At 45.0% G+C, this 27818-nt stretch overlaps 1 protein-coding gene across 3 annotated transcripts in view; it reads right to left on the bottom strand.

Annotated features, from left to right (window-relative positions):
* LOC129867407 (single-stranded DNA-binding protein 3-like) overlaps positions 1–24134 on the bottom strand; it is a 32304-nt gene extending 8170 nt beyond the window's left edge. The window contains exons 1-10 of one of the 3 annotated variants that reach the window (XM_055940783.1): positions 23986–24134; positions 22975–23047; positions 22753–22814; positions 22410–22494; positions 13249–13338; positions 10973–11047; positions 7355–7417; positions 7077–7208; positions 1025–1092; positions 887–935 (exon numbers count right to left, since the gene is read on the bottom strand). In XM_055940783.1, the coding sequence (XP_055796758.1) occupies positions 887–935; positions 1025–1092; positions 7077–7208; positions 7355–7417; positions 10973–11047; positions 13249–13338; positions 22410–22494; positions 22753–22814; positions 22975–23047; positions 23986–24041 (753 nt within the window). In that variant the 5' untranslated portion in view covers positions 24042–24134. The remainder of the gene's footprint in view (positions 1–886; positions 936–1024; positions 1093–7076; positions 7209–7354; positions 7418–10972; positions 11048–13248; positions 13339–22409; positions 22495–22752; positions 22815–22974; positions 23048–23985) is intronic. The other 2 variants (XM_055940785.1, XM_055940784.1) reach the window with 2 other exon arrangements.
* Between the last annotated feature and the right edge of the window lie 3684 nt (positions 24135–27818).

The following is a 27818-nucleotide window of genomic DNA, read 5'->3' as shown; positions in this document are numbered from 1 at the left end:
CCAGGTCATCCTCCAAAGGTCTTCGCCTCACTATGCGTGCAGATGCACTCACACCTGCCTGCTGCCATTCCTGAGCAAGCTCTGTACTGGTGGTGCCCCGATCCCGCAGCTGAATCAACTTTAGGATATGGTCCTGGCACTTGCCAGACTTTCTTGGGCGCCCTGAAGCCTTCTTCACAACAATTAAACCGCTCTCCTTGAAGTTCTTGATGATTCGATAAATGGTTGATTTAGGTGCAATCCTACTGGCAGCAATATCCTTGCCTGTGAAGCCCTTTTTGTGCAAAGCAATGATGACGGCACGTGTTTCCTTGCAGGTAACCATGGTTGAGAGGAAGAACACCACCCTCCTTTTGAAGCTTCCAGTCAGGTATTCGAACTCAATCAGCATGATAGAGTGATCTCCAGCCTTGTCTTCGTCAACACTCACACCTGTGTTAACGAGAGAATCACTGACATGATGTCAGCTGGTCCTATTGTGGCAGGGCTAAAATGTAGTGGAAATGTTTTTGGGGGATTCAGTTCATTTGCATGGCAAATAGGGACTTTGCAATTAAATGCAATTCATCTGATCACTCTTCATAACATTCTGGAGTATATGCAAATTGCCATCATACAAACTGAGGCAGCAGACCTTGTGAAAATTAACACTCACAAAACATTCTCAAAACTTTTGGCCACGACTGTAGATGAAGGGGAGGAGACAGGTCAAATAAGGATTTTTAACACGAGCCAGTATCCACGTGGAACGCGTTCGACACCTTGTAGAGTCCATGCAGCGACAAATTGAGCATGTTCCCAGGGCAAAAGGGGGATGCAACTCAATATTAGGAAGGTGTTGATAATGTATTGTATACTCCGTGTCTAGAGGGGAAATTGGACTCACTGAGTTGCCGTTGTTCGGATTGGGCCATGGTCGTCCAGCACCTGGGCCCCTGCATTGTGATGAGAGAAACCCCAGTTAGAAAACAACACACACTGGAGATGCATCATGTGAAAGGAGAGTAATAGAGACAAGGCTCACATCATGTTCACTCCTGGCATCCCAGGGCCCATGGCGTTGTGTGGAGGCCGCATCCCACCGCCAAAGTTCTGCAACGACAACTAAGAATCAGACTACCAGAACCAGACCGAACCAAGGCCAAGAACCGAGACAGACTGGATGGGTGATGGTGACAGGCAGTTTCAATAATCAGGGGGCTAGTCTGTGAAAGACTACAGGCATTTTATAAACGGCTTAGAGATAATGGCTGCCTACAGACGGGTGTGTAACATTACCAGTCTGATGTAATGGCTGCCTATAGACGGGTGTGTAACATTACCAGTCTGATGTAACAGCTGCCTATAGACGGGTGTGTAACATTACCAGTCTGATGTAAGGGCTGCCTACAGACGGGTGTGTAACATTACCAGTCTGATGTAACAGCTGCCTATAGACGGGTGTGTAACATTACCAGTCTGATGTAAGGGCTGCCTATAGACGGGTGTGTAACATTACCAGTCTGATGTAATGGCTGCCTATAGACGGGTGTGTAACATTACCAGTCTGATGTAACGGCTGCCTATAGACGGGTGTGTAACATTACCAGTCTGATGTAACAGCTGCCTATAGACGGGTGTGTAACATTACCAGTATGATGTAAGGGCTGCCTATAGACGGGGGTGTAACATTACCAGTCTGATGTAACAGCTGCCTATAGACGGGTGTGTAACATTACCAGTCTGATGTAACAGCTGCCTATAGACGGGTGTGTAACATTACCAGTCTGATGTAACAGCTGCCTATAGACGGGTGTGTAACATTACCAGTCTGATGTAACAGCTGCCTATAGACGGGTGTGTATGATGACCAGTCTGATGTAACAGCTGCCTATAGACGGGTGTGTAACATTACCAGTCTGATGTAACAGCTGCCTATAGACGGGTGTGTAACATTACCAGTCTGATGTAACAGCTGCCTATAGACGGGTGTGTAACATTACCAGTCTGATGTAACAGCGGCCTATAGACGGGTGTGTAACATTACCAGTCTGATGTAACAGCTGCCTATAGACGGGTGTGTATGATGACCAGTCTGATGTAACAGCTGCCTACAGACGGGTGTGTAACATTACTAGTCTGATGTAACAGCTGCCTATAGACGGGTGTGTAACATTACCAGTCTGATGTAACAGCTGCCTATAGACGGGTGTGTAACATTACCAGTCTGATGTAACAGCTGCCTATAGACGGGTGTGTAACATTACCAGTCTGATGTAACAGCTGCCTATAGACGGGTGTGTAACATTACCAGTCTGATGTAACAGCTGCCTATAGACGGGTGTGTAACATTACCAGTCTGATGTAACAGCTGCCTATAGACGGGTGTGTAACATTACCAGTCTGATGTAACAGCTGCCTATAGACGGGTGTGTAACATTACCAGTCTGATGTAACAGCTGCCTATAGACGGGTGTGTAACATTACCAGTCTGATGTAAGGGCTGCCTATAGACGGGTGTGTAACATTACCAGTCTGATGTAACAGCTGCCTATAGACGGGTGTGTATGATGACCAGTCTGATGTAACAGCTGCCTATAGACGGGTGTGTAACATTACCAGTCTGATGTAACAGCTGCCTATAGACGGGTGTGTAACATTACCAGTCTGATGTAACAGCTGCCTATAGACGGGTGTGTAACATTACCAGTCTGATGTAACAGCTGCCTATAGACGGGTGTGTAACATTACCAGTCTGATGTAACAGCTGCCTATAGACGGGTGTGTAACATTACCAGTCTGATGTAACAGCTGCCTATAGACGGGTGTGTAACATTACCAGTCTGATGCAACAGCTGCCTATAGACGGGTGTGTAACATTACCAGTCTGATGTAAGGGATGCCTATAGACGGGTGTGTAACATTACCAGTCTGATGTAAGGGATGCCTATAGACGGGTGTGTAACATTACCAGTCTGATGTAACAGCTGCCTATAGACGGGTGTGTAACATTACCAGTCTGATGTAAGGGCTGCCTATAGACGGGTGTGTAACATTACCAGTCTGATGTAAGGGCTGCCTATAGACGGGTGTGTAACATTACCAGTCTGATGTAAGGGCTGCCTATAGACGGGTGTGTAACATTACCAGTCTGATGTAACAGCTGCCTATAGACGGGTGTGTAACATTACCAGTCTGATGTAACAGCTGCCTATAGACGGGTGTGTAACATTACCAGTCTGATGTAACAGCTGCCTATAGACGGGTGTGTAACATTACCAGTCTGATGTAAGGGCTGCCTATAGACGGGTGTGTAACATTACCAGTCTGATGTAACAGCTGCCTATAGACGGGTGTGTAACATTACCAGTCTGATGTAACAGCTGCCTATAGACGGGTGTGTAACATTACCAGTCTGATGTAAGGGCTGCCTATAGACGGGTGTGTAACATTACCAGTCTGATGTAAGGGCTGCCTATAGACGGGTGTGTAACATTACCAGTCTGATGTAACAGCTGCCTACAGACGGGTGTGTATGAGGACCAGTCTGATGTAACAGCTGCCTACAGACGGGTGTGTAACATTACCAGTCTGATGTAACAGCTGCCTATAGACGGGTGTGTAACATTACCAGTCTGATGTAACAGCTGCCTATAGACGGGTGTGTAACATTACCAGTCTGATGTAACGGCTGCCTATAGACGGGTGTGTAACATTACCAGTCTGATGTAAGGGCTGCCTATAGACGGGTGTGTAACATTACTAGTCTGATGTAAGGGCTGCCTATAGACGGGTGTGTAACATTACCAGTCTGATGTAACAGCTGCCTATAGACGGGTGTGTAACATTACCAGTCTGATGTAAGGGCTGCCTATAGACGGGTGTGTAACATTACCAGTCTGATGTAACAGCTGCCTATAGACGGGTGTGTAACATTACTAGTCTGATGTAACAGCTGCCTATAGACGGGTGTGTAACATTACCAGTCTGATGTAAGGGCTGCCTATAGACGGGTGTGTAACATTACCAGTCTGATGTAACAGCTGCCTATAGACGGGTGTGTAACATTACCAGTCTGATGTAACAGCTGCCTATAGACGGGTGTGTAACATTACCAGTCTGATGTAACAGCTGCCTATAGACGGGTGTGTAACATTACCAGTCTGATGTAACAGCTGCCTATAGACGGGTGTGTAACATTACCAGTCTGATGTAACAGCGGCCTATAGACGGGTGTGTAACATTACCAGTCTGATGTAACAGCTGCCTATAGACGGGTGTGTATGATGACCAGTCTGATGTAACAGCTGCCTACAGACGGGTGTGTAACATTACTAGTCTGATGTAACAGCTGCCTATAGACGGGTGTGTAACATTACCAGTCTGATGTAACAGCTGCCTATAGACGGGTGTGTATGATGACCAGTCTGATGTAACAGCTGCCTACAGACGGGTGTGTAACATTACCAGTCTGATGTAACAGCTGCCTACAGACGGGTGTGTAACATTACCAGTCTGATGTAACAGCTGCCTATAGACGGGTGTGTAACATTACCAGTCTGATGTAACAGCTGCCTATAGACGGGTGTGTAACATTACCAGTCTGATGTAACAGCTGCCTATAGACGGGTGTGTAACATTACCAGTCTGATGTAACAGCTGCCTATAGACGGGTGTGTAACATTACCAGTCTGATGTAACAGCTGCCTATAGACGGGTGTGTAACATTACCAGTCTGATGTAACAGCTGCCTATAGACGGGTGTGTAACATTACCAGTCTGATGTAAGGGCTGCCTATAGACGGGTGTGTAACATTACCAGTCTGATGTAACAGCTGCCTATAGACGGGTGTGTATGATGACCAGTCTGATGTAACAGCTGCCTATAGACGGGTGTGTAACATTACCAGTCTGATGTAACAGCTGCCTATAGACGGGTGTGTAACATTACCAGTCTGATGTAACAGCTGCCTATAGACGGGTGTGTAACATTACCAGTCTGATGTAACAGCTGCCTATAGACGGGTGTGTAACATTACCAGTCTGATGTAACAGCTGCCTATAGACGGGTGTGTAACATTACCAGTCTGATGTAACAGCTGCCTATAGACGGGTGTGTAACATTACCAGTCTGATGCAACAGCTGCCTATAGACGGGTGTGTAACATTACCAGTCTGATGTAAGGGCTGCCTATAGACGGGTGTGTAACATTACCAGTCTGATGTAACAGCTGCCTATAGACGGGTGTGTAACATTACCAGTCTGATGTAAGGGCTGCCTATAGACGGGTGTGTAACATTACCAGTCTGATGTAAGGGCTGCCTATAGACGGGTGTGTAACATTACCAGTCTGATGTAAGGGCTGCCTATAGACGGGTGTGTAACATTACCAGTCTGATGTAACAGCTGCCTATAGACGGGTGTGTAACATTACCAGTCTGATGTAACAGCTGCCTATAGACGGGTGTGTAACATTACCAGTCTGATGTAACAGCTGCCTATAGACGGGTGTGTAACATTACCAGTCTGATGTAAGGGCTGCCTATAGACGGGTGTGTAACATTACCAGTCTGATGTAACAGCTGCCTATAGACGGGTGTGTAACATTACCAGTCTGATGTAACAGCTGCCTATAGACGGGTGTGTAACATTACCAGTCTGATGTAAGGGCTGCCTATAGACGGGTGTGTAACATTACCAGTCTGATGTAAGGGCTGCCTATAGACGGGTGTGTATGAGGACCAGTCTGATGTAACAGCTGCCTACAGACGGGTGTGTATGAGGACCAGTCTGATGTAACAGCTGCCTACAGACGGGTGTGTAACATTACCAGTCTGATGTAACAGCTGCCTATAGACGGGTGTGTAACATTACCAGTCTGATGTAACAGCTGCCTATAGACGGGTGTGTAACATTACCAGTCTGATGTAACGGCTGCCTATAGACGGGTGTGTAACATTACCAGTCTGATGTAAGGGCTGCCTATAGACGGGTGTGTAACATTACTAGTCTGATGTAAGGGCTGCCTATAGACGGGTGTGTAACATTACCAGTCTGATGTAACAGCTGCCTATAGACGGGTGTGTAACATTACCAGTCTGATGTAAGGGCTGCCTATAGACGGGTGTGTAACATTACCAGTCTGATGTAACAGCTGCCTATAGACGGGTGTGTAACATTACTAGTCTGATGTAACAGCTGCCTATAGACGGGTGTGTAACATTACCAGTCTGATGTAAGGGCTGCCTATAGACGGGTGTGTAACATTACCAGTCTGATGTAACAGCTGCCTATAGACGGGTGTGTAACATTACCAGTCTGATGTAACAGCTGCCTATAGACGGGTGTGTAACATTACCAGTCTGATGTAACAGCTGCCTATAGACGGGTGTGTAACATTACCAGTCTGATGTAACAGCTGCCTATAGACGGGTGTGTAACATTACCAGTCTGATGTAACAGCTGCCTATAGACGGGTGTGTAACATTACCAGTCTGATGTAACAGCTGCCTATAGACGGGTGTGTAACATTACCAGTCTGATGTAACAGCTGCCTATAGACGGGTGTGTAACATTACCAGTCTGATGTAAGGGCTGCCTATAGACGGGTGTGTAACATTACCAGTCTGATGTAACAGCTGCCTATAGACGGGTGTGTAACATTACCAGTCTGATGTAAGGGCTGCCTATAGACGGGTGTGTAACATTACTAGTCTGATGTAACAGCTGCCTATAGACGGGTGTGTAACATTACCAGTCTGATGTAACAGCTGCCTACAGACGGGTGTGTAACATTACCAGTCTGATGTAACAGCTGCCTATAGACGGGTGTGTAACATTACCAGTCTGATGTAAGGGCTGCCTATAGACGGGTGTGTAACATTACCAGTCTGATGTAACAGCTGCCTACAGACGGGTGTGTATGAGGACCAGTCTGATGTAACAGCTGCCTACAGACGGGTGTGTAACATTACCAGTCTGATGTAAGGGCTGCCTACAGACGGGTGTGTAACATTACCAGTCTGTTGTAACAGCTGCATATAGACGGGTGTGTAACATTACTAGATATAATGGGAGCAGAATAGTAGTGGCCTACCTGGGGTCCGGGCCCCATAGGGCCCATGCCTCGAGGCCCACTCATCCTCTGCATTGGTCCCAAGTTAGGATGGCCTTGTGGTCGTGTGTGATCCATGGTTTGGAGCATGAGATGGGGGCCAGGGCCAGGAGGCTACAAGACAGACAGGGGAAAGAGGGAGGGAGAACTCATACGGAGGTAAATCTCTTTGTTAAACGACAGTAGTAGTGCTAGGTAGACTGATGACAGTATTGTATGGTGATGTTGGTGGAGAATATTGGGTACTGTAGTTTGTTTACCTGGTTGCCCATCCTGATAGGAGGGCCTCGTGGGCCTGCGGTGAATCGTGGGTTCATGAAAGACTACAAACACAAACAACAATTCCTTTACATTTGTGTTACATCACAACATCAGCACAATTATACTGAAGAAACAACCATTGCAACCATTCATAAGGGAGGTAGTTGCTTCACTTGTAATATCTATAACAACATGTGTATGTCGACTCTGTATCGGTACCCCTTATATATAGCCTCCACATTGACTCTGTACCGTAACACAATGTATATATCCTCGCTATTGTTATTTTACTGCTGCCGTTTAAAACTTCTTTGGGGTAGGGGGCAGTATTTTCACATCCGGATGAAAAGCGTGCCCAGAGTAAACTGCCTGCTACTCAGGCCCAGATGCTAGGATATGCATATTATTAGTAGATTCGTTGAAAACACTCTGAAGTTTCTAAAACTGTTTGAATGATGTCTGTGAGTATAACATAACTCATATGGCAGGCAAAAACCTGAGAAAAAATCCAACCAGGAAGTGGGAAATCTGAGGTTTGTAGTTTTTCAACTCTTTGCTTATCCAAGATACAGTGGAAATGGGGTCATATTGCACTTTCTAAGGCTTCCACTAGATATCCACAGTCTTTAGAACCTTGTTTTAGGCTTCTACTGTGAAGGAGGGGGGAATGGGAGCTGAATGAGTCAGAGGTCTGCCAGAGTAGCATGAGCAGACCACGCGCGTTCACGTGAGAGTTAGCTTGCGTTCCATTGCATTTCTGAAGACAAAGGAATTCTCCGGTTGGAACATTATTGAAGATTTATGTTAAAAACATCCTAAAGATTGATTCTATACATCGTTTGACATGTTTCTACGGACTGTGACGGAACTTTTTACTTTTCGTCTGGACCTAGTGATCGCGCCTCATGAATTTGGATTACTGGGCTAAACGCGCGAACAAAAAGGAGGTATTTGGACATAAATGATGGACTTCATCGAACAAAACAAACATTTATTGTGGAACTGGGATTCCTGGGAGTGCATTCTGATGAAGATCAAAGGTAAGTGAATATTTATAATGCTATTTCTGGATTCTGTTGACTCCACAACATGGCGGATATCTGTATGGCTTGATTATGTGTCTGAGCGCTGTACTCAGATTATTGCATGGTGTGCTTTTTCCGTAAAGTTTTTTTGAAATCTGACACAGCGGTTGCATTAAGGAGAAGTGGATCTAAATATCCATGCATAACAGTTGTATCTTTTAGCAATGTTTATTATGAGTATTTCTGTAAATTGATGTGGCTCTCTGCAAAATCACAGGATGTTTTGGAACTACTGAACATAACGCGCCAATGTAAACTGGGATTTTTGGATATAAATATGAACTTTATCGAACAAAACATACATGTATTGTGTAACATGAAGTCCTATGAGTGTCATCTGATGAAGATCAAAGGTTAGTGATTCATTTTCTCTATTTCTGCTTTTTGTGACTCCTCTTTGGCTGGAAAAATTGCTGTTTTTTGTGACTGGTACTGACCTAACATAATCGCATGGTATGCTTTTGTCATAAAGCCTTTTTGAAATCGGACACTGTGGTGGGATTAACAAAAAGTTTTCATTTAAAATGGTGTATAATACATGTATGTTTGAGGGATTTTAATTATGAGATTTCTGTTGTTTGAATTTGGCGCCCTGCACTTTCACTGGATGTTGGTCAGGTGGGACGTTAGCGTCCCACGTACCCTAGAGAGGTTAATTATGTTACTTTTATTTTCTACTTATTTATTTTTTACTTAACACGTTTTTCTTCTTAACTTCTTAAAGCATTGTTAGTTAACTTCTTATGGCTGCAGGGGCAGTATTGAGTAGCTTGGATGAAAGGTGCCCAAAGTAAACGGCCTGCTCCTCGGTCCCAGTTACTAATATATGCATATTATTATTGGTATTGGATAGAAAACACTCTGAAGTTTCTAAAACTGTTTGAATTATGTCTGTGAGTATAACAGAACTCATATGGCAGGCAAAAACCTGAGAAGAAAATCCAAACAGGAAGTGGAAATTTTGAGGCTGGTCGAGTTTCAACCAAGATTCCATTGAAATCACAGCGAGATATGAATGAGTATTCACTTCCTACGGCCTCCACTAGATGTCAACAGTCTGTTGAGCTTTGTCTGATGACTCTACTGTGAAGGGGGGCCGAAGGAGTCACCACTGCCATGAAGTGAACAGCATTTGACCACGCACACTCACATGAGAGGCAGCTCCGTTCCATCGCCCATCTGAAGTCAATGTAATTCTCCGGTTGGAACGTTATTCAAGATTTATTTTAACAACATTCTAAAGATTGATTCAATACATCGTTTGATATGTTTCTACTGACTGTGAACTTTTGGACATTTCGTTACGTTTTAGTGAACGCGCTTTGTGACTGGAATTGTTTACCAAACGCGCTAACCAAAGTAGCTAATTGGACATAATCGAACAAATCAAGCATTTATTGTGGACCTGGGATTCCTGGGAGTGCATTCTGATGAAGATCATCAAAGGGAATATTTATCATGTAATTTCTGGTTTCTGTTGATTTGACTATTGTTCTGAGCTCCGTCTCAGATTATTGGATGGTTTACTTTTTCCGTAAAGTTTTTTTGAAATTTGACACAGCGGTTGCATTAAGGAGAGGTATATCTATAATTCCATGTGTATAACTTGTATTATCATTTACATTTATGATGAGTATTTCTGTTGAAACGATGTGGCTTTGCACTATCACTGGATGTTTTTGGAACTAGTGAATGTAACACGCCAATGTAAACTCAGATGTTTTGATATAAATATTAACTTTATCAAACAAAACATACATGTATTGTGTAACATGAAGTCCTATGCGTGTCATCTGATGAAGATCAAAGGTTAGTGATTAATTTTCTCTCTATTTCTGCTTTTTGTGAAAGCTATCTTTCGCTGGAAAAATGGCTGTGCTTATTGTGGCTTGGTGGTGACCTAATACAATCGTTTGTAGTGCTTTTGCTGAAAAGCATATTTGAAATCGGACACTTTGGTGGGATTAACAACAAGATTACCTTTAAAATTATATAAGAAACATGTATGTCTGAGGAATTTTAATTATGAGATTTCTGTTGTTTTGAATTTGGCGCCCTGCACTTTCACTGGCTGTTGTCATATCATCCCGTTTCCGGGATTGCAGCCATATTAAGGGCTTGTAAGTAAGCATTTCACTGTAAGGTCTACCTGTTGTATTCGGAGCATGTGATAAATAAAATTTGATATAACATCTACAATAATGGTTTCCTATATCACACTTTGTTTTAAAGATGTTTCTGCGCTGCCACCAAAAGCGTCAAGCCGAATGACAGATGTGGAAGCATAGAGCGTACAGACAGAAATAGCATGGAGGAGCCATGGCGGTGAAAAGACAGTAGTCTTCCCAATAGAAAAGCACAAAGAGAAACACAGAGCTCCAACAGAGAGACAGAGGCTGCGTCCCAATTTAAATTACACCATATTCTAAATATAGTGCACTACCTTTCACCAGGGCCCCAGGTCAAATGTAGTCCACTATATACAGATGAGGGTGTGATTTGGGACACATCTAGAGGGGAGAGCAGCAGTACCTGGCTTTGTGGTCCCATCATACTGTTAGGGAGAGGAGGCTGGGGGTGAGGAGAGCCCTGGGGACCAGGAGCACCCTGTGGCGTCACAAAGACAGAGAGCGACAGAGAGAGGGGAAGACAGACAGAGAGGGAGGGAGGTAGAGAAAGGAGGGTTACTGAGCAGAGGAGAGAGTGAGAAGCTGGTGTGCAAATGCAAAAAGCTGCCCGGTATATCTGTTGATTATTCACTCCACAGTAGAAGAGAGTGCAAGAGAGAGAGGAAGATATAGAGAGAGAGGATGCATGCTGTGATGCCTGCCAGTCAGAACAGCAGCCAGCCTCCAGCTTGTCATCACTGCCAATTTCCCCCTCTGCCAATTACCACAGCATTAATTAAGCCCTATGCAATTAGCTTTACATTGCTGCCCCAAAACACTGTCACTGTGGGCCAATGCTTCTGGTAACAGGGTGGCTTAATTAACAACATTTACATATTCAAATGACTCTGATAAAGGGAGATCTCTGTGCGTGTGTATGTCTCTTTCACTCACACAGAGTTGGGCTACATATAATGTAGTTACTTCTCTGGTTTTCAAAACACAAACATCTAGGACGAATCCTATAGACAACATGCCTACATAGTCTACTTGAAGAAACAGAAGTGTATGGTTTGACTTTCACTAGAGGGAAAGCTGCCAAGAGTTTATCCTCATGCTGCCAAGAGTTTATCTTCATGAGGTATTGATTTACGGCAGGTGTTACAGCACCTTTCGATTTCTCGATTAAGGTTTAGGTCCAACTGCACCTCCCGGTTTCACTACAGTACACTGAGTGGGTAGACAGACAAATGATTTTCTGATGTCTACTAAAAACACAGCCTGCTTCCCAAACGGCACACTATTCCCTACTTTTGACCAGAGCAGTATGCTATGTAGAGAATAGGGTACCATGTGGACGCAGCCATAGGCTCAGAGCAGAGACTAGTCTATAGACCACAGGCTCAGAGCAGAAACTACTAGACTACAGACAACAGCAGAGCAGAGACTAGACTACAAACCACAGCAGAGACTACAGACCACAGCAGAGCAGAGACTAGGCTACAGACCACAGCAGAGCAGAAACCAGACTACAGCAGAGCAGAAACTAGACTACAGACCACAGCAGTGCAGAGACTAGGCTACAGACCACAGCAGAGCAGAAACTAGACTACAGACCACAGATTAGGCTACAGACCACAGCAGAGACTACAGACCACAGCAGAGACTACAGACCACAGCAGAGCATAGACTAGGCTACAGACCACAGCAGAGACTACAGACCACAGCAGAGCATAGACTAGGCTACAGACCACAGCAGAGCATAGACTAGGTTACAGACCACAGGAGAGCATAGACTAGGCTACAGACCACAGCAGAGCATAGACTAGGCTACAGACCACAGCAGAGACTACAGACCACAGCAGAGCATAGACTAGGCTACAGACCACAGCAGAGACTACAGACCACAGCAGAGCAGAGCCTAGGCTACAGACCACAGCAGAGCAGAGACTAGGCTACAGACCACAGCAGAGACTACAGACCACAGCAGAGCAGAGACTAGACTACAGACCACAGCAGAGCGTCATTGACACACCACACAACAGGTACAGATGTGGAAAGCACATCAGCAGGGTGGTAGAACAGAGAGACAGCCGAGCAGATGAGAGAGAGGAAAGTTGTACAATAGTGTGGCTCATGCAGGCTAAACTCTTTACTTGAGAATCACACATACAGTAACTTAGCGATGCTTTATTGACATCAATGGAGTTCAGCAGAAATTGAAGTCAGTTTTTCTTGCTTGTGGATCTCAAATTAGGATTCAGCTACTAAAGCAGTGGTCTCCAACCAGTGGTCCTGGGACCACTTGTGGTCAGGGAGGGTACTTCAGGTGCACGACACATTTCCCCCCAAGAGATCTGGTGGTCCTCGGAAAGGAAAGAACTGGGATCCACTGCCATAGAGCAGGGGTCGGCAACAGCTGGCGTGCGGGGCCATTGTTTAGAAAAAATTGTAATATTAATGTTTCTATTGGGTAAAAAAAGAAGACAAAATCACCAGGAAAAAAACTATTCTAAAAATGTACCTCAAAAATGTATTGTTATTTTCAAATAAAATCTATATTTCTATAGTTGTAGTCAATTTGCAGTGTACAAATTATTTTTCATTCGCTAAAATATATCGTCCCACAGCTGAATCTAGTCGCCTACCCCTGCCATAGAGTGTAGATTGAGGGGTGTGTGAGTGGTAGGAATCAGTGACCTGGAAGAATCCAGGGGGCATGGGTCCACCGGGCATCCCCTCTCCAGGGGGAATCCCCCCCATCACAGGACTGGGGGCTGCAGCAGCACTCTGTAAACAAAACAAAACGCCTGTTAGAGGGGTTTCATCGGAAATACGGGTTACAGATCTAACTGGTTTGCTATGAATGAATTTGTAGGGTTATAAAACCTTTCAACATATGTTATTCAACATGTCTGGAATCATAGACAGCATAGCCATTAGATAGATGGATTGCTAAACAACAGATACACATAAAGGTTTCACAGAGTGGGAATCTAATTGCACAGCCAAACATGCTGATCCAGCAGGGGCCCAGTAGATTTGATAAGAATCTGTGGGATTCACTCCTTCACTTCAAAGTGCTCAGGCACAGCAGGATCTCACTGCTAGGCTATTTCCTGTCTCGACCACGGACATAATTCACTAATGGACCATTTGCTTTGGTCACACACTTTCTCTCTCCTTTAGTAGGAGCCATTGACCAGAGGCTAATGCCTACAGGACAGACTGACATTAGTATCTGGTATCCATGGCTATAGATTGGAGGTTGAGACCCTAGAGCTGTCCTAAGTAGGGGAGTAAGGGTATACAGTACCCCTGCATGCATTCATGCACTCACAAACACACCGTAAAAACACACACACACACACCTTGAGAAAATAAAGCCACACACACACACACCCCCTTAAGCTATCCTTCACACACCTCCCTCTAGTCTCTAAAGCGCTAGACCTACTCAGACATCACGAGTCGATATAGCCAACACACTCATGGTCCCTGGTATATCAACTCACTGCACCCCTTCCTAATTCTAACTGGGCCCTTGAAATACCACAGCAGGGAGAGAAGTGAGGCCGGAGGGAGCCAGCCAGGACCAGACATCACCGAGCCCAAGCCAGCCTGTTACTGGAACACACAGACAACAATTGTTATGTTCAGATCCTTCAATACTAGCACTCCTGCATTGAACCTACAGAGCTAAACACCGCTTTAGGAGACTAGTATTGATGTCATAGAATAGTGTGATCAACTCACAATCCTCTCTAACAATGATAACTTCTAAATCATTAAGTCACATTTCTCCTCAATATCTATTCCAGGGCTGGGGTCAATTCCATTTCAATTTAGTCAATTCAGGAAGTAAACTGCAATTCCAATTCTCCTCAATGCCTCTCTACGAGAAAACATTAGAATTGGAATTTGAATTTCCTTCTAGAACTGACTGAATTGAAATGGAATTGACCCAAACTCTGATCTATACTACATAAAACCAAGTCCAGTACTACTTTACTCCTTCATGGCCTTTTCCATCACACACCAGTGTTTATCTTCATGTAAGCTTGTGTTATGTTCTAGGCTTATGTTTTATAAGTCATGTTTTTCATCTAAGAGATAGATCTCAGCTTGAATTATGACTCAGAAAGGGTTGGTGACCACTGCCCTATATAGTGCACTAATATATAGAGAACAGGGTGCCATTTGGGATGTGACCCCTGCTGTGGGAGAGGAGGGCCAGGACTACCAGATACTTTAGTACAGGAGGGGGCAGATGTCATACTCTGTTCTTCTGCGGGAGAGGAGGGCCAGGACTACCAGATACTTTAGTACAGGAGGGGGCAGATGTCCTACTCTGTTCTGCTGCGGGAGAGGAGGGCCAGGACTACCAGATACTTTAGTACAGGAGGGGGCAGATGTCCTACTCTGTTCTGCTGCGGGAGAGGAGGGCCAGGACTACCAGATACTTTAGTACAGGAGTGGGCAGATGTCATACTCTGTTCTGCTGCGGGAGAGGAGTGCCAGGACTACCAGATACTTTAGTACAGGAGGGGGCAGATGTCATACTCTGTTCTTCTGCGGGAGAGGAGGGCCAGGACTACCAGATACTTTAGTACAGGAGGGGGCAGATGTCATACTCTGTTCTGCTGCGGGAGAGGAGGGCCAGGACTACCAGATACTTTAGTACAGGAGGGGGCAGATGTCCTACTCTGTTCTGCTGCGGGAGAGGAGGGCCAGGACTACCAGATACTTTAGTACAGGAGGGGGCAGATGTCATACTCTGTTCTGCTGCGGGAGAGGAGTGCCAGGACTACCAGATACTTTAGTACAGGAGGGGGCAGATGTCCTACTCTGTTCTGCTGCGGGAGAGGAGGGCCAGGACTACCAGATACTTTAGTACAGGAGGGGGCAGATGTCATACTCTGTTCTGCTGCGGGAGAGGAGAGCCAGGACTACCAGATACTTTAGTACAGGAGGGGGCAGATGTCATACTCTGTTCTGCTGCGGGAGAGGAGGGCCAGGACTACCAGATACTTTAGTACAGGAGGGGGCAGATGTCATACTCTGTTCTGCTGCGGGAGAGGAGGGCCAGGACTACCAGATACTTTAGTACAGGAGGGGGCAGATGTCATACTCTGTTCTGCTGCGGGAGAGGAGGGCCAGGACTACCAGATACTTTAGTACAGGAGGGGGCAGATGTCATACTCTGTTCTGCTGCGGGAGAGGAGGGCCAGGACTACCAGATACTTTAATACAGGAGGGGGCAGATGTCATACTCTGTTCTGCTGTGGGAGAGGAGGGCCAGGACTACCAGATACTTTAGTACAGGAGGGGGCAGATGTCCTACTCTGTTCTGCTGTGGGAGAGGAGGGCCAGGACTACCAGATACTTTAGTACAGGAGGGGGCAGATGTCATACTCTGTTCTGCTGCGGGAGAGGAGGGCCAGGACTACCAGATACTTTAGTACAGGAGGGGGCAGATGTCATACTCTGTTCTGCTGTGGGAGAGGAGGGCCAGGACTACCAGATACTTTAATACAGGAGGGGGCAGATGTCATACTCTGTTCTGCTGTGGGAGAGGAGGGCCAGGACTACCAGATACTTTAATACAGGAGGGGGCAGATGTCATACTCTGTTCTGCTGCGGGAGAGGAGGGCCAGGACTACCAGATACTTTAGTACAGGAGGGGGCAGGTGTGTCCTACTCTGTTCTGCTGCGGGAGAGGAGGGCCAGGACTACCAGATACTTTAGTACAGGAGGGGGCAGATGTCATACTCTGTTCTGCTGCGGGAGAGGAGGGCCAGGACTACCAGATACTTTAGTACAGGAGGGGGCAGATGTCCTACTCTGTTCTGCTGCGGGAGAGGAGGGCCAGGACTACCAGATACTTTAGTACAGGAGGGGGCAGATGTCCTACTCTGTTCTGCTGCGGGAGAGGAGGGCCAGGACTACCAGATACTTTAGTACAGGAGGGGGCAGATGTCATACTCTGTTCTGCTGTGGGAGAGGAGGGCCAGGACTACCAGATACTTTAGTACAGGAGGGGGCAGATGTCATACTCTGTTCTGCTGTGGGAGAGGAGGGCCAGGACTACCAGATACTTTAGTACAGGAGGGGGCAGATGTCATACTCTGTTCTGCTGTGGGAGAGGAGGGCCAGGACTACCAGATACTTTAGTACAGGAGGGGGCAGATGTCATACTCTGTTCTGCTGTGGGAGAGGAGGGCCAGGACTACCAGATACTTTAGTACAGGAGGGGGCAGATGTCATACTCTGTTCTGCTGTGGGAGAGGAGGGCCAGGACTACCAGATACTTTAGTACAGGAGGGGGCAGATGTCATACTCTGTTGCCTGGGGGTCTGAGGAGGGGAGCAGCTGAGTGGGGATCAGGTGGGGGCCCGACCCTGGGGGGGGTTTCTTTATGACAGACTAGATCCATGCCTCTGGGTCAGTGCGTGTGTTTAAGAGTTAGGCCAAGCTGTCCTTGTTTCAGACAGAGTCATTAAAGAGGGGTTAGGAAAGGGTAGGCCCCAGCCACTGTTGTTGTGCTCGCTGTACAAAAACAGACAAACGCCCCCATCCACATCGACAGGGCTGTAGTGGAACGGGTTGAGAGAAGTTCCTGTGTCCAATCACTAAGTACTTAAAATGGTCCACACACATGCACACAGTAGTGAAGAAGGCACAACAGTGTCTCTTCCCCCTCAGGAGGTTGAAAAGATTTGGCATGGGCCCACAAATCCTCAAAAGGTTCTACAGCTGCACCATTGAGAGCAACTTGACTGGCTGCATCACTGCTTGGTATGACAACTGCACCCCCTCGATTGCATGGCGCTACAGAGGGTGGTCTGGACCGCCCAGTACATCACTGGGGCTGAGCTCCCTGCCATCCAGGACCTCTATCAGGCGGTGTGTAAGGAAGGCCCAGAAAATTGTTAAAGCCTCCAACCACCCAAGCCATAGACTGTTCTCTCGGCTTCCGCACAGCAAGCTGTAACAGAGCAACAAGTCTGACACCAACAGGCTCATGAACAGCTTCTATCCCCAAGCCATAAGACTGCTAAACAGCTAGCAAAATGGCTACACAGACTATCTTCATTCACCCTTTCATTTTTGCACTGACTCTAGACACACACTGAGTCTACACACACACACACACATATACAATCATCATATACACTGCTGCTACTCCGTTATCATACAGTATATCCTGATGCCTAGTCACTAGTGATGGGGGGGGATTGATAGTTACATATCGGGAAATTATTTTTGACAATATAGATACAATATCGCAATATAATTTTTGCGCTACTTAGCTGTACCTGCACCAAAACTCCAGTATTTTTCCTTCATAGTTTGTTCTCCATCTTTTTAATTAGGGAGACAATTTGTTTTCAGCACTTTTATTTACATGACTAATAAATTCATTCTCATGTCTCTCTCGTCTCTCTGCAGCAGACGTATATAGTGAGCAATTTGTTAGGAACATCGATTCACAATAAATTCACAATACATATAGAGTCGTGAAATTTGTATCAGCTCCTAAATATTGTGATAACAATGTATTGTGAGGTCCCTGGCAATCCCCAGCCCTACTAGTCACCTTACCCCTATACATATCTACCACTCCAGTATCCCTGCACATTGGAAATATGGCATTGGAACTGACCCTGTACATAGCTTACTTAATCGTGTTCTTCTTATTTCTATTTCTCGTGCATTTTGTTTCTACTTTATAGTACTACATTTGTACTGCTGATATTGATTACTGATTTGTTGCCAGAAATGAATTTCCCTGCACCTGACAATACAACTTGAAACTGAAAGGCCTTGCAGTAGGACCCAGAGAAGAGAACTCTCAGTCTCTCTTCTACTACTCAACCATCCTCCCCTTGCCCCCACTCTCTCTCCCATTGCCCCCACTCTCTCTCCCCTTGCCACCACTCTCTCCCCTTGCCCCCCTCTCTTTCCATCTCTTTCCCCTCTCTCTCCCCTTGCCCTCTCTCTCTCCCCTTGCCCCCCTCTCTCTCCCCTTGCCCCCCTCTCTCTCCCCTTGCCCCCCCTCTCTCTCCCCTTGCCCCCCCTCTCTCTCCCCTTGCCCCCCCTCTCTCTCCCCTTGCCCCCTCTCTCTCTCCCCTTGCCCCCACTCTCTCTCCCCTTGCCCCCTCTCTCTCTCCCCTTGTCCTCTCCCCTTTTCCGTATTCCCTCTGCTCCTCCCTTGGTCGCTGGGCATATGCTAGTGGCCTCTCCCCCCTCCCCTTTTCCAATCTGTCCCTTAGCTCCTTGACAGCCATCAATCAGCGACTGACACCATGGCAACAGAGTTCCCGGGGGACCATCTGTCAGACCCACCGTGAATATGCCAGGGAAGGAAGGAGGGAGGGTCTGCGCTTTACGAGCCGTGATGCAGCGCTGCTTCCCTGCCTGCTAGCAGCCCAGCCAGCCAGCTCCCCCATCTACAGGCCCCCCACCCTCATCTATAGCCCAGCCCGCCACCTCCCCTCATCTATAGCCCAGCCCAGCCCGCCAGCCACCTCCCCTCATCTATAGCCCAGCCCACCAGCCACCTCCCCTCATCTATAGCCCAGCCCGCCAGCCACCACCCCTCATCTATAGCCCAGCCCACCAGCCACCTCCCCTCATCTATAGCCCAGCCCAGCCCGCCAGCCACCACCCCTCATCTATAGCCCAGCCCGCCAGCCACCTCCCCTCATCTATAGCCCAGCCCACCAGCCACCACCCCTCATCTATAGCCCAGCCCGTCCGCCAGCCACCTCCCAGCCAGGACCACAAATACAAATTCCCCCTAGACACGGTTGCCCTAGAGCACACAAAAAAAACTAAATTAGACCCAATCAAATTCTGAGAAAACAAAAAGATTATTATTTCCAATGGGTCAAGTAATTAACAAAAAAAATTTGCAAACTGGAATGTCATTTGGCCCTAAACAGAGAGTACACAGTGGCAGAATACCTGACCACTGTGACTGACCTAAAATTAAGAAAAGCTTTTACTAGATACCGACTCGGTGAGCACAGCCTTGCATATTCAGAGAGGCTGCAATAGCCTGTTTTCTCTTGGGAGACATGTCTGCCTATGTGCACACAATATGAAGTGGAACCCGAGCTGCACGTCCTAACCTCCTGTCAAATGTATGACCATATTAGAGAGACATATTTCCCTCAGATTACACACAACAAATTTGAAAACAGATCCAATCTTGATAAACGCCCGTATCTATTAGGTGAAATACCACATTGTGCCACCACAGCAGCAAGATGTGTGACCTGTTGCCACATGAAAAGGGAAAGCAGTGAAGAACAACCACCATTGTAAATACAACCTATATTTATCAGTTTATTTATTTTCCCTTTTGTACTTCAACTATTAGCACTTTGTTACAACACTATACATAGACAATAATATAACATTTGAAATGTCTTTATTATTTAAAAACTTGTGAGTAATGTTTACTGTTCATTTCTGATTATTTCCCTTTTATTAAATGTCTATTTCACTTGCTTTGGAAATGTAAACATGTTTCCCATGCCAATAAAGCCCTTTGGGGGGGAAGAGAGAGAAGGAAGTCTGGGCCCATGCAAACAAAGTCAGAGCACTGTTCCCACTGTCCATGTACTAGCCTAAGGTGAACACAGGAAGAACCAACATCGATACACAGGGATCCCATCTCTCGATACCGCCACAGACATAACACAGTTGACTAGTTTCATTGACATGTCAACAAATGTATTCAAAAGCCAAACAAGCCTATTCATTTGCGCACCCTACTGCTCTTCTTCACAATCACAGCATGTCTTGTTGTCAAAAAGCTGTCAATTTCTGTTGGCTAGCACTAGCCTAACGCTAAAGATGTATGGTTGTTAGCTACCTAGCATAACAAAGACTAGGTCCAATGAAAGAAATGGCAGATGCGGCTCCGCTGTGTGCCCCCTCCTACTGGCTCCCAGGTCACCTGCCAGATCAGGAGGGCTGTTGTTGCCTTGACAACCCTCTCTGGCAAGAACAAGGCCCAGCATCCCCGCTTTAACCCCTTCCTGTGATGTCAACCCCACAATGGGTGGATCTCAAGTCTACAGTGGCCTCCTCTCCTACTTGTATATTTTCCTTTGTCTGAGCTGGTCTTTGTGGCCTACAGCACTGTACAGGTGAAGCACATCCCTCAGTGAGATTCTGCTATGATACTGGCTCCTATCTTGTCTTCTTAGATCAGTGAAGGGTGTACTCATTAGTGCACACCGTAGCAAATCATAACTAAATGTTTTTGCAACAGAATAGGTTTTGCAATGAAAACAAGCGTTTCTCATTGGACAACTTGGTGATTCCCTGCCTGTTCGGACGTTTTGGTTCCTAGTGAAAAGGGAAGGAAATAGAAAGAGGAAGACTTCTTGGATGCTCCCTAGTTTGACTGCCTGTCCTGGAGAAGCCTGACCAGCAGTAGTATGAGATAGGAGTGATGATGGGAGACTAAAGCCATTTCCCCAAGTGCATAGTGTTCTGAACATGCAAAAGACACAATATGCAAATAGTCGATATGCAAGAGCCAAGTTTAGAGACAGGCCACAAGCGTTTTGGAAAAATCCTAAAAACGACAAGCTCTATGAATTTGAGTTCCAATGGAGTAGACTACTACCATCCTGTAAGTTCAGGAAAAAATATGTTCTAGCACAAGATGGAGACCATTTCATCTTTATTAAAAATATATACATTTTAACTCTTGGCCACTACCATTAGAGATAATTGAGAATCTGAACCCATTTTGTTCAAGCTCTGCTTACGAACATTGCTCAACAGCGACTGCCTCCAACAGAGCAGGGTCATGTTCATTGGAGCACGCAATAGAAAACACTTTGCAACCGAAAATAAAAATGAGCCTTTCTTATTGGACAAGCCCATGCAATACCTCCCTATTTCAGTCTTTTTTTTCTTCCGTTTGGAGCCCTAATGAACAACACCCAGGTCTGAATTTTTCCTCTGGGGGATGAGATGAGAGAGGCGGGGAGAGAGCTGCAGCACGGTAGAGAAACAGGGAGGGGGGAGTCCACATCCGATCAGACATGTCTGACTCAGGACATGCTGACATCAGCACCATTTTCCCAGAAGCCTTTAAGCTCCATACTATCGGAGGGTCATCATCAGGGCCAATGACAGGGCAAGATGTCAGCTGGATGGACAACTATAGGACGCTGCCGAGACATCCTGGCAAACTATAACCTACACAGACCTGATACATCACACAGACCTGAAGTCCACAAAGCCTGATAAATAGCTACACATACACGGATCTGAAACATCCTGTCCTACTGCTATGACATACTCCGTACACTACCCAGAGGAGTGCAGCAGCAACACACCAGCCATATATGCAGGAGAGTACACCTGGAGGCCAATTAAATTAAGATTAGAAGGTATGGCCCAAGAAACAAAGAGGCAGAGAAACGTCTCTCTATCGCCACTACCCAAGGCATCGAAACCATACAAGGGGTAACAAGGACGATGGGTCTATATAGTACGTCTAGATCTCACAGCAGAGGAATGTACTCGTTGCATAAGTTTGCTTTCCAACTCCTGATTCTTTTTTAATTACCCTCGTCTGGGTGCACTCTCATTCTACATTAATGTAGGCTCAAAGGAACCCAGGGCCTGTATTCATAAAGTGTATCAGAGTAGGAGTACTGATTTAGGATCAGATTTCCCTTTAAGATCATAATGAATACGATTATATGGACTGGGAGACCTGATCCTACATCAGCACTCAGACGCTTTATGAATACGGGCCCAGGCTCTTCAGCAGAACCCCAGCAACATGTGCAGCAGCAAGTCTTATGAGGAGAAGCAGAACTCACGTAATCATGGAAGGCCTTCGCTTCACTGGAGTGGTCACACGTCTCTCTTCTCTCTGGTGCAGCACAATACAGGTCCCAAAATACACTGTGGACAAGACACACAGGTTGTGAAGCAACGGAATAATGTACATGATACAATATGGTGTATTGACATCAGTGGAGGCTGCTCATGGGAGGATGGCTCATAATAATGGCTGGAATGGAGTATAATGGAATGGCAACAACCATATGAAAACCACATTTGATACCATTCCATTGACTCCATTCCAGCCATTATTATGAGCCATCCTCCTCTCAGCAGCCTCCTCTGATTGACACACTGGTTGACATACGGAACACTTACCACCACCAAGAGTGTAGGAACCCAGGGGGTTCCCCGAGTGTGATGTTCTTTTCCCATCGGATCTGAAAAAGGGGAAAATAAAAAACATTTTGAATGAACAATAGGGCCAACTTTAACAAAAAAAAAACAATGACATTTATTGATTCAAAATGGGAATTAGTTTGTTATTGAAGTATGGTCACATGGATAGGACCGATATCCAGTTAGTAGTAAGATACTCACCTCTGATAAAAAGGTCTGTGCGGACTTCTGTGCTCCTATGTGTAACAAGTATTCATAGACGTATAAAGCTAACCTGTCAACAAAAACAACAGTTTGAATAATAATATTATGGCATAAAAAGCAAGTGTTTTAGAACTACATTTGAGTCTACTCTAAATTAGCCTAATTTGACTCTATTATAAAGCAGCCAAATTAGCCTAGACACAAATGGAGGTAAATTTAGTAGGCTTAATGTAGGGGTGGGCAACTCCAGTTCTTGAGGGCCTGATTGATGTTGGGTGTTTAGTCTCTAATCAACTAAGATGCCTTGCACTTTGAGGCACATGATCGACAGTTCAGTTGTGTAATAATTTGTCCAAACAGTTGCAGTTCCGTTTTGTAAGTAAAACGAGAGTTTCTATTGGACAATTTTTTTGTAGGTCCCGCCCCATTTCGTTCGTTTCCGTTTAAGAAACGTTTTGTAAACAGAATCGGCAGGATGAATACACCCTTGAATTTTAAGTCTGACGGTTTGCATGGACCACCGACTCCAAAGGGCCTTTTCGCACGATGGCTTTCCAAACACTTCAAATCGGAAACATTGTAACCAAGAAGAAAACGCGTAATTATAGGTCGATAAATTAGTGTTGGATAGGACGCTCGTAGCGGCTAACTCAAACAAAGTAGTAACCAAAACATTGGGGGAAGCAACATTTTAATCAATTAATGTAACAGAAAATACCTAAAGCAAATTGGACGGTGCATTTGTTTAAACTATTCATTTTTCCATAAACAAAATATATAGATATAGTTTACAGACCCTTAATTGAAAATAAAAGCACCCATTTACGTGCAGTAAGAGGCCAAGGAAGAGCATAAAGCCGAAGTCAGAATCGGGAACGAATGGCGAGCAGACAAGGCGGTTCATTCAATTCCATCCTCCTCAGTAAGAGGAAATTCGCTGTCCGGCAAACCACAAAGCCGAGGGGGGGTATAATATGCATTAAGTAAGAAATATGTTTGAAAACTTACTTTTCCCGTGCTTGTCCATCCGACGGCACAGCGGACCCTTTGCCTTTAGGGAACATGATTTTGTGAGGGTGAACGCCCGCCTTATCTTTCTTTATTTTCGCTATTTCATCTGTCAGACCATCAGTCTGCCACTGCCGCGACCCTCTCTCGCACTCCTTACTGCACTTCTCAACCGAGCCTGGTCAAGGAGAAGGGGATAGGGCTACATTGACTGGCAGCTATTTTCACCAATGAGCGTACAGGAATTCCATTTAGCCCTGCCTTAACGTTATGTCATGCTTTGCTGTTGCCAATTGGAGGTGGTTGTTACAGTAGGATATCTACTTTACATATCCCAACGTTTATTATCATGCAATGTTAGAATAAAAGGCACACTATATTCAACATTGAGCGGTATCATCTAGACAAGTACTCCAGTTTCAGCCCTCCTATGACGACAACTTATTAAATTGTAAGTGATTATTGGAGCCTAAATTATACTTTTTCCATTGGACATGAGCAAAACAAAACATGTTTAGTGTATTTTCATTTTAGGCGAACTGGTTCTGCTAATGTTAACCCATGTTATATATAATTTCTGTGGTTGAAATGTCAGTCATAGACTATTGTGAAATGCAAAGGTTTTTTCCCCCTTAGTAGGTTATTTATGTTTTTTTATCAATCAAATGTATTTATAAAGCCCTTCTTATATCAGCTGATGTCACAAAGTGCTGTACAGAAACCCAGCCTAAAACCCCAAACAGCAAACACTGCAGGTGTAGAAGCACGGTGGCTGGGAAAAATTCCCTAGAAAGCCCAGAACCTAGGGAGGAACCAGGCTATGAGGGGTGGCCAGTCCTCTTCTGGCTGTTCCGGGTGGAGATTATAACAGAACATGGCCAAGATGTTCAAATGTTCATAGATGACCAGCAGGGTCAAATAATAATAGGTCTAGGCTACCACCTGTTATCATCTAGTCTAATATTTTATAATTTACTATTTACGAGTATTAGATCTGAACTGAAGTAGCAGCATCTTCCTCTTTAAGAAAACTGCAAGTAAAAAGAGACACCTTATTGGTTGTCGATGTGGAATAGGTTCACGTGTTCTTAAAAGCTGTTGACTGTAACGAAACACCCGTACGTAAACAAGCTACACGCTCTCTCACGCATCTGGCTGAAAGTTAGTATTGTATCCTAAAACGTGCAATTAGAATGTCCTGTTATCACATTGCTACCATTTGTATTTTCATTAGCCTTCTATTTTTGGTACTTTGCAAATTAAAGGCTAGCCTACTGTAGCCTCACACACCATACAGTTGATCATTTATCCACAATCGTTTAAAAATTGTCTTCTCATTTTGTATAAATCCGATTAGACTCAAACTAGTTACCTGAAAGTATTACTTTGTAGTTGTTTAACCTAGTGTTGTTCTCATTGACAACACACATCTTATTCCTGATCGACTGGGGAATTTATGTAAACCAAATAGGCCTCCAGATATGACAATGCATTTCAACTCAGCGATAGCCGAGGTGCCAGTCACAGTTAGTTGATGGGGGTCTTGAAACCGTCAGCAGAGGAGGGTATAATGCTGCGTTCATAACTCACTGGGAATATGGTATTTACTACATGACTGGGCAAAAGCCACTTGAATGCCCCTCCAACTGGAAATTACAAGTGGGAAACTCGTCATTCATCCCTGACCTCTGTCATCACCTACTAAGGAAATTACCTTGATAACATTTTCAGCAGTTAAATGCAACAGCCAACCTTCTTTATAAAAATAACTATAATGTTTTTTGAACACTATAATTTGTTTAAAAGCATGATAGCTGTACTTTTATCTTATGGTTGTTGCAGCTTGTTGGTCATTAGTCAATCGGCATTTCTCAACAAGTTCAAAGCACGTGAATGCATCCAACTGGTATTTACAACTTTACAACTGGTGATTACCACCTTCCGACTTGGGCATGAACTAATCTTAATTTAATGGGGTTGTGAGAGCTGGCACTCGTTCTGTAGAGATAATGTAAAAAAACAATATCTTGGCTCTCAACCTGTAACCTTAAATTCACTATAGACAAACTTGGGTACGGGTTACGCCAAATAAAATTGTGATTCTCATTTTTTTTTTTTTATATAACAAAAAATAATTCTTCACATTTTCAAACAGTACATTTATATTTTCCAACGGGACTATACATTTGGGTGAGTTTTTTTTTTTCTCTCCTGAGTAGCCTCGTTTCACTGCCCAAAATAAAATTCAACCATCTAGTGTTCAGCGAAATAACAACACAATGTCAAATGCAGGTAGCCTAGTCAAATAATTAACATCCAATCACATAAACTGTTACTCTCTCGTGGGAAACCTTCACTCTTGCGCAGACATTTAGAAACGAACCATGACAATTTGGAAAATAAGCCACAGGAGCATTTTGAGCGAGAATAAAGATGACTTTTGAGTAGTAAGACACGTATAAAAGCAACAGATACCATTAATAAGAAGGGGCTAGAAGCATCTTATATGGTGAGCTACCGAGTGGCTAGGACATGCAAGCCCCATACTCTTGTGGAGGACTTAATTCTTCCTGCTGCTGCGGATATGGCTGGGACAAGGCAGAAAAAAACTATACAGACAATGCCTTCATCAAACAACACTGTTTCACGACGCATCAGTGACATGGCAGGAGATGTTTTGAAACAATTACTGCTTCGCATACAAGCCAGTGAATTATATGTGTTACAGCTGGATGAGTCAACAGATGGGTTGGGCCTGGCACAGCTCCTGGTATAGGTCTGTTACGTTTATGGGGGGTCAATTAAGGAAGACATGCTCTTCTGCAAACCACTGGAAACCAGGACATGAGAGGGTATTTTTTAAAGTACTGGACAGCTTTGTGACATCAAATGGACTTTGGTGGTCAAGATGTGTTGGTATCTGTACTGATGGTGCAAAAGCCATGACAGGGAGACATAGTGGAGTGGTAACGCGCGTGCAAGCAGTTGCCCCCGACGCCACTTGGGTACACTGCAGCATCCACCGAGAGGCTCTTGCTGCCAAGAGAATGCCTGACAGCTTGAAAGATGTTTTGGACACTACAGTGAAAATGGTTAACTTTGTTAAAGCAAGGCCCCTGAACACTCAATTTTTTTCTGCGTTATGCATTGATAAGGGCAGCGACTATGTAACGCTTTTACAACATACGCTGGTTATCAAGGGGAAAAGTATTGACATGTTTTTTTAAATTGAGAGACAAGCTTAAAGCTTTCTTTACTGACCCTGATTTTCACTTGTCTGACCGCTTGCATGATGATGACGTTTCTCACACGACTGGCCTATCTGGGGGGTTTTTTCTCTCCTGAATGATCTGAATCTAGGATTACAGGGACCCACTGCAACTATATTCAATGTGAGGGACAAAATTGAGGCTATGGTTAAGAAGTTGGAGCTCTTTTCTGTCTGCAATAACAAGGACAACACACAGGTCTTTCCATCATTGTATGTTTTTTTGTGCACATTGCAGAGTTATGTGCATCCTTTCAAGCATACCCTTCTCATTAACCTGTGGTGAGTTATTCACAATTTTTGATGAACAAATAAGGTATTATATGTAAGATGGCTAAATAAAGAGCAAAATTATTGATAATTATTATTTGTGCCCTGGTCCTATAAGAGCTCTTTGTCACTTCCCACAAGCCGTGTTGTGACAAACTCGCACTCATTCTTATGTTTAATAAATGTATGGTATAGTGTGTGTGTGGCAGGCTTACATTGATGGCAAAAAACAACATTTGAGAGTGCGCTGACCCTGGTGCTAGAGGGGGTACGCAGCTGACCCTGGTGCTAGAGG

Source organism: Salvelinus fontinalis, chromosome 12 (assembly GCF_029448725.1).
Source record: "Salvelinus fontinalis isolate EN_2023a chromosome 12, ASM2944872v1, whole genome shotgun sequence".
NCBI lineage: Eukaryota > Metazoa > Chordata > Actinopteri > Salmoniformes > Salmonidae > Salvelinus > Salvelinus fontinalis.
Note: the sequence above shows the minus strand (reverse complement) of the source record. Positions and strands in the feature narration are given on the sequence as shown.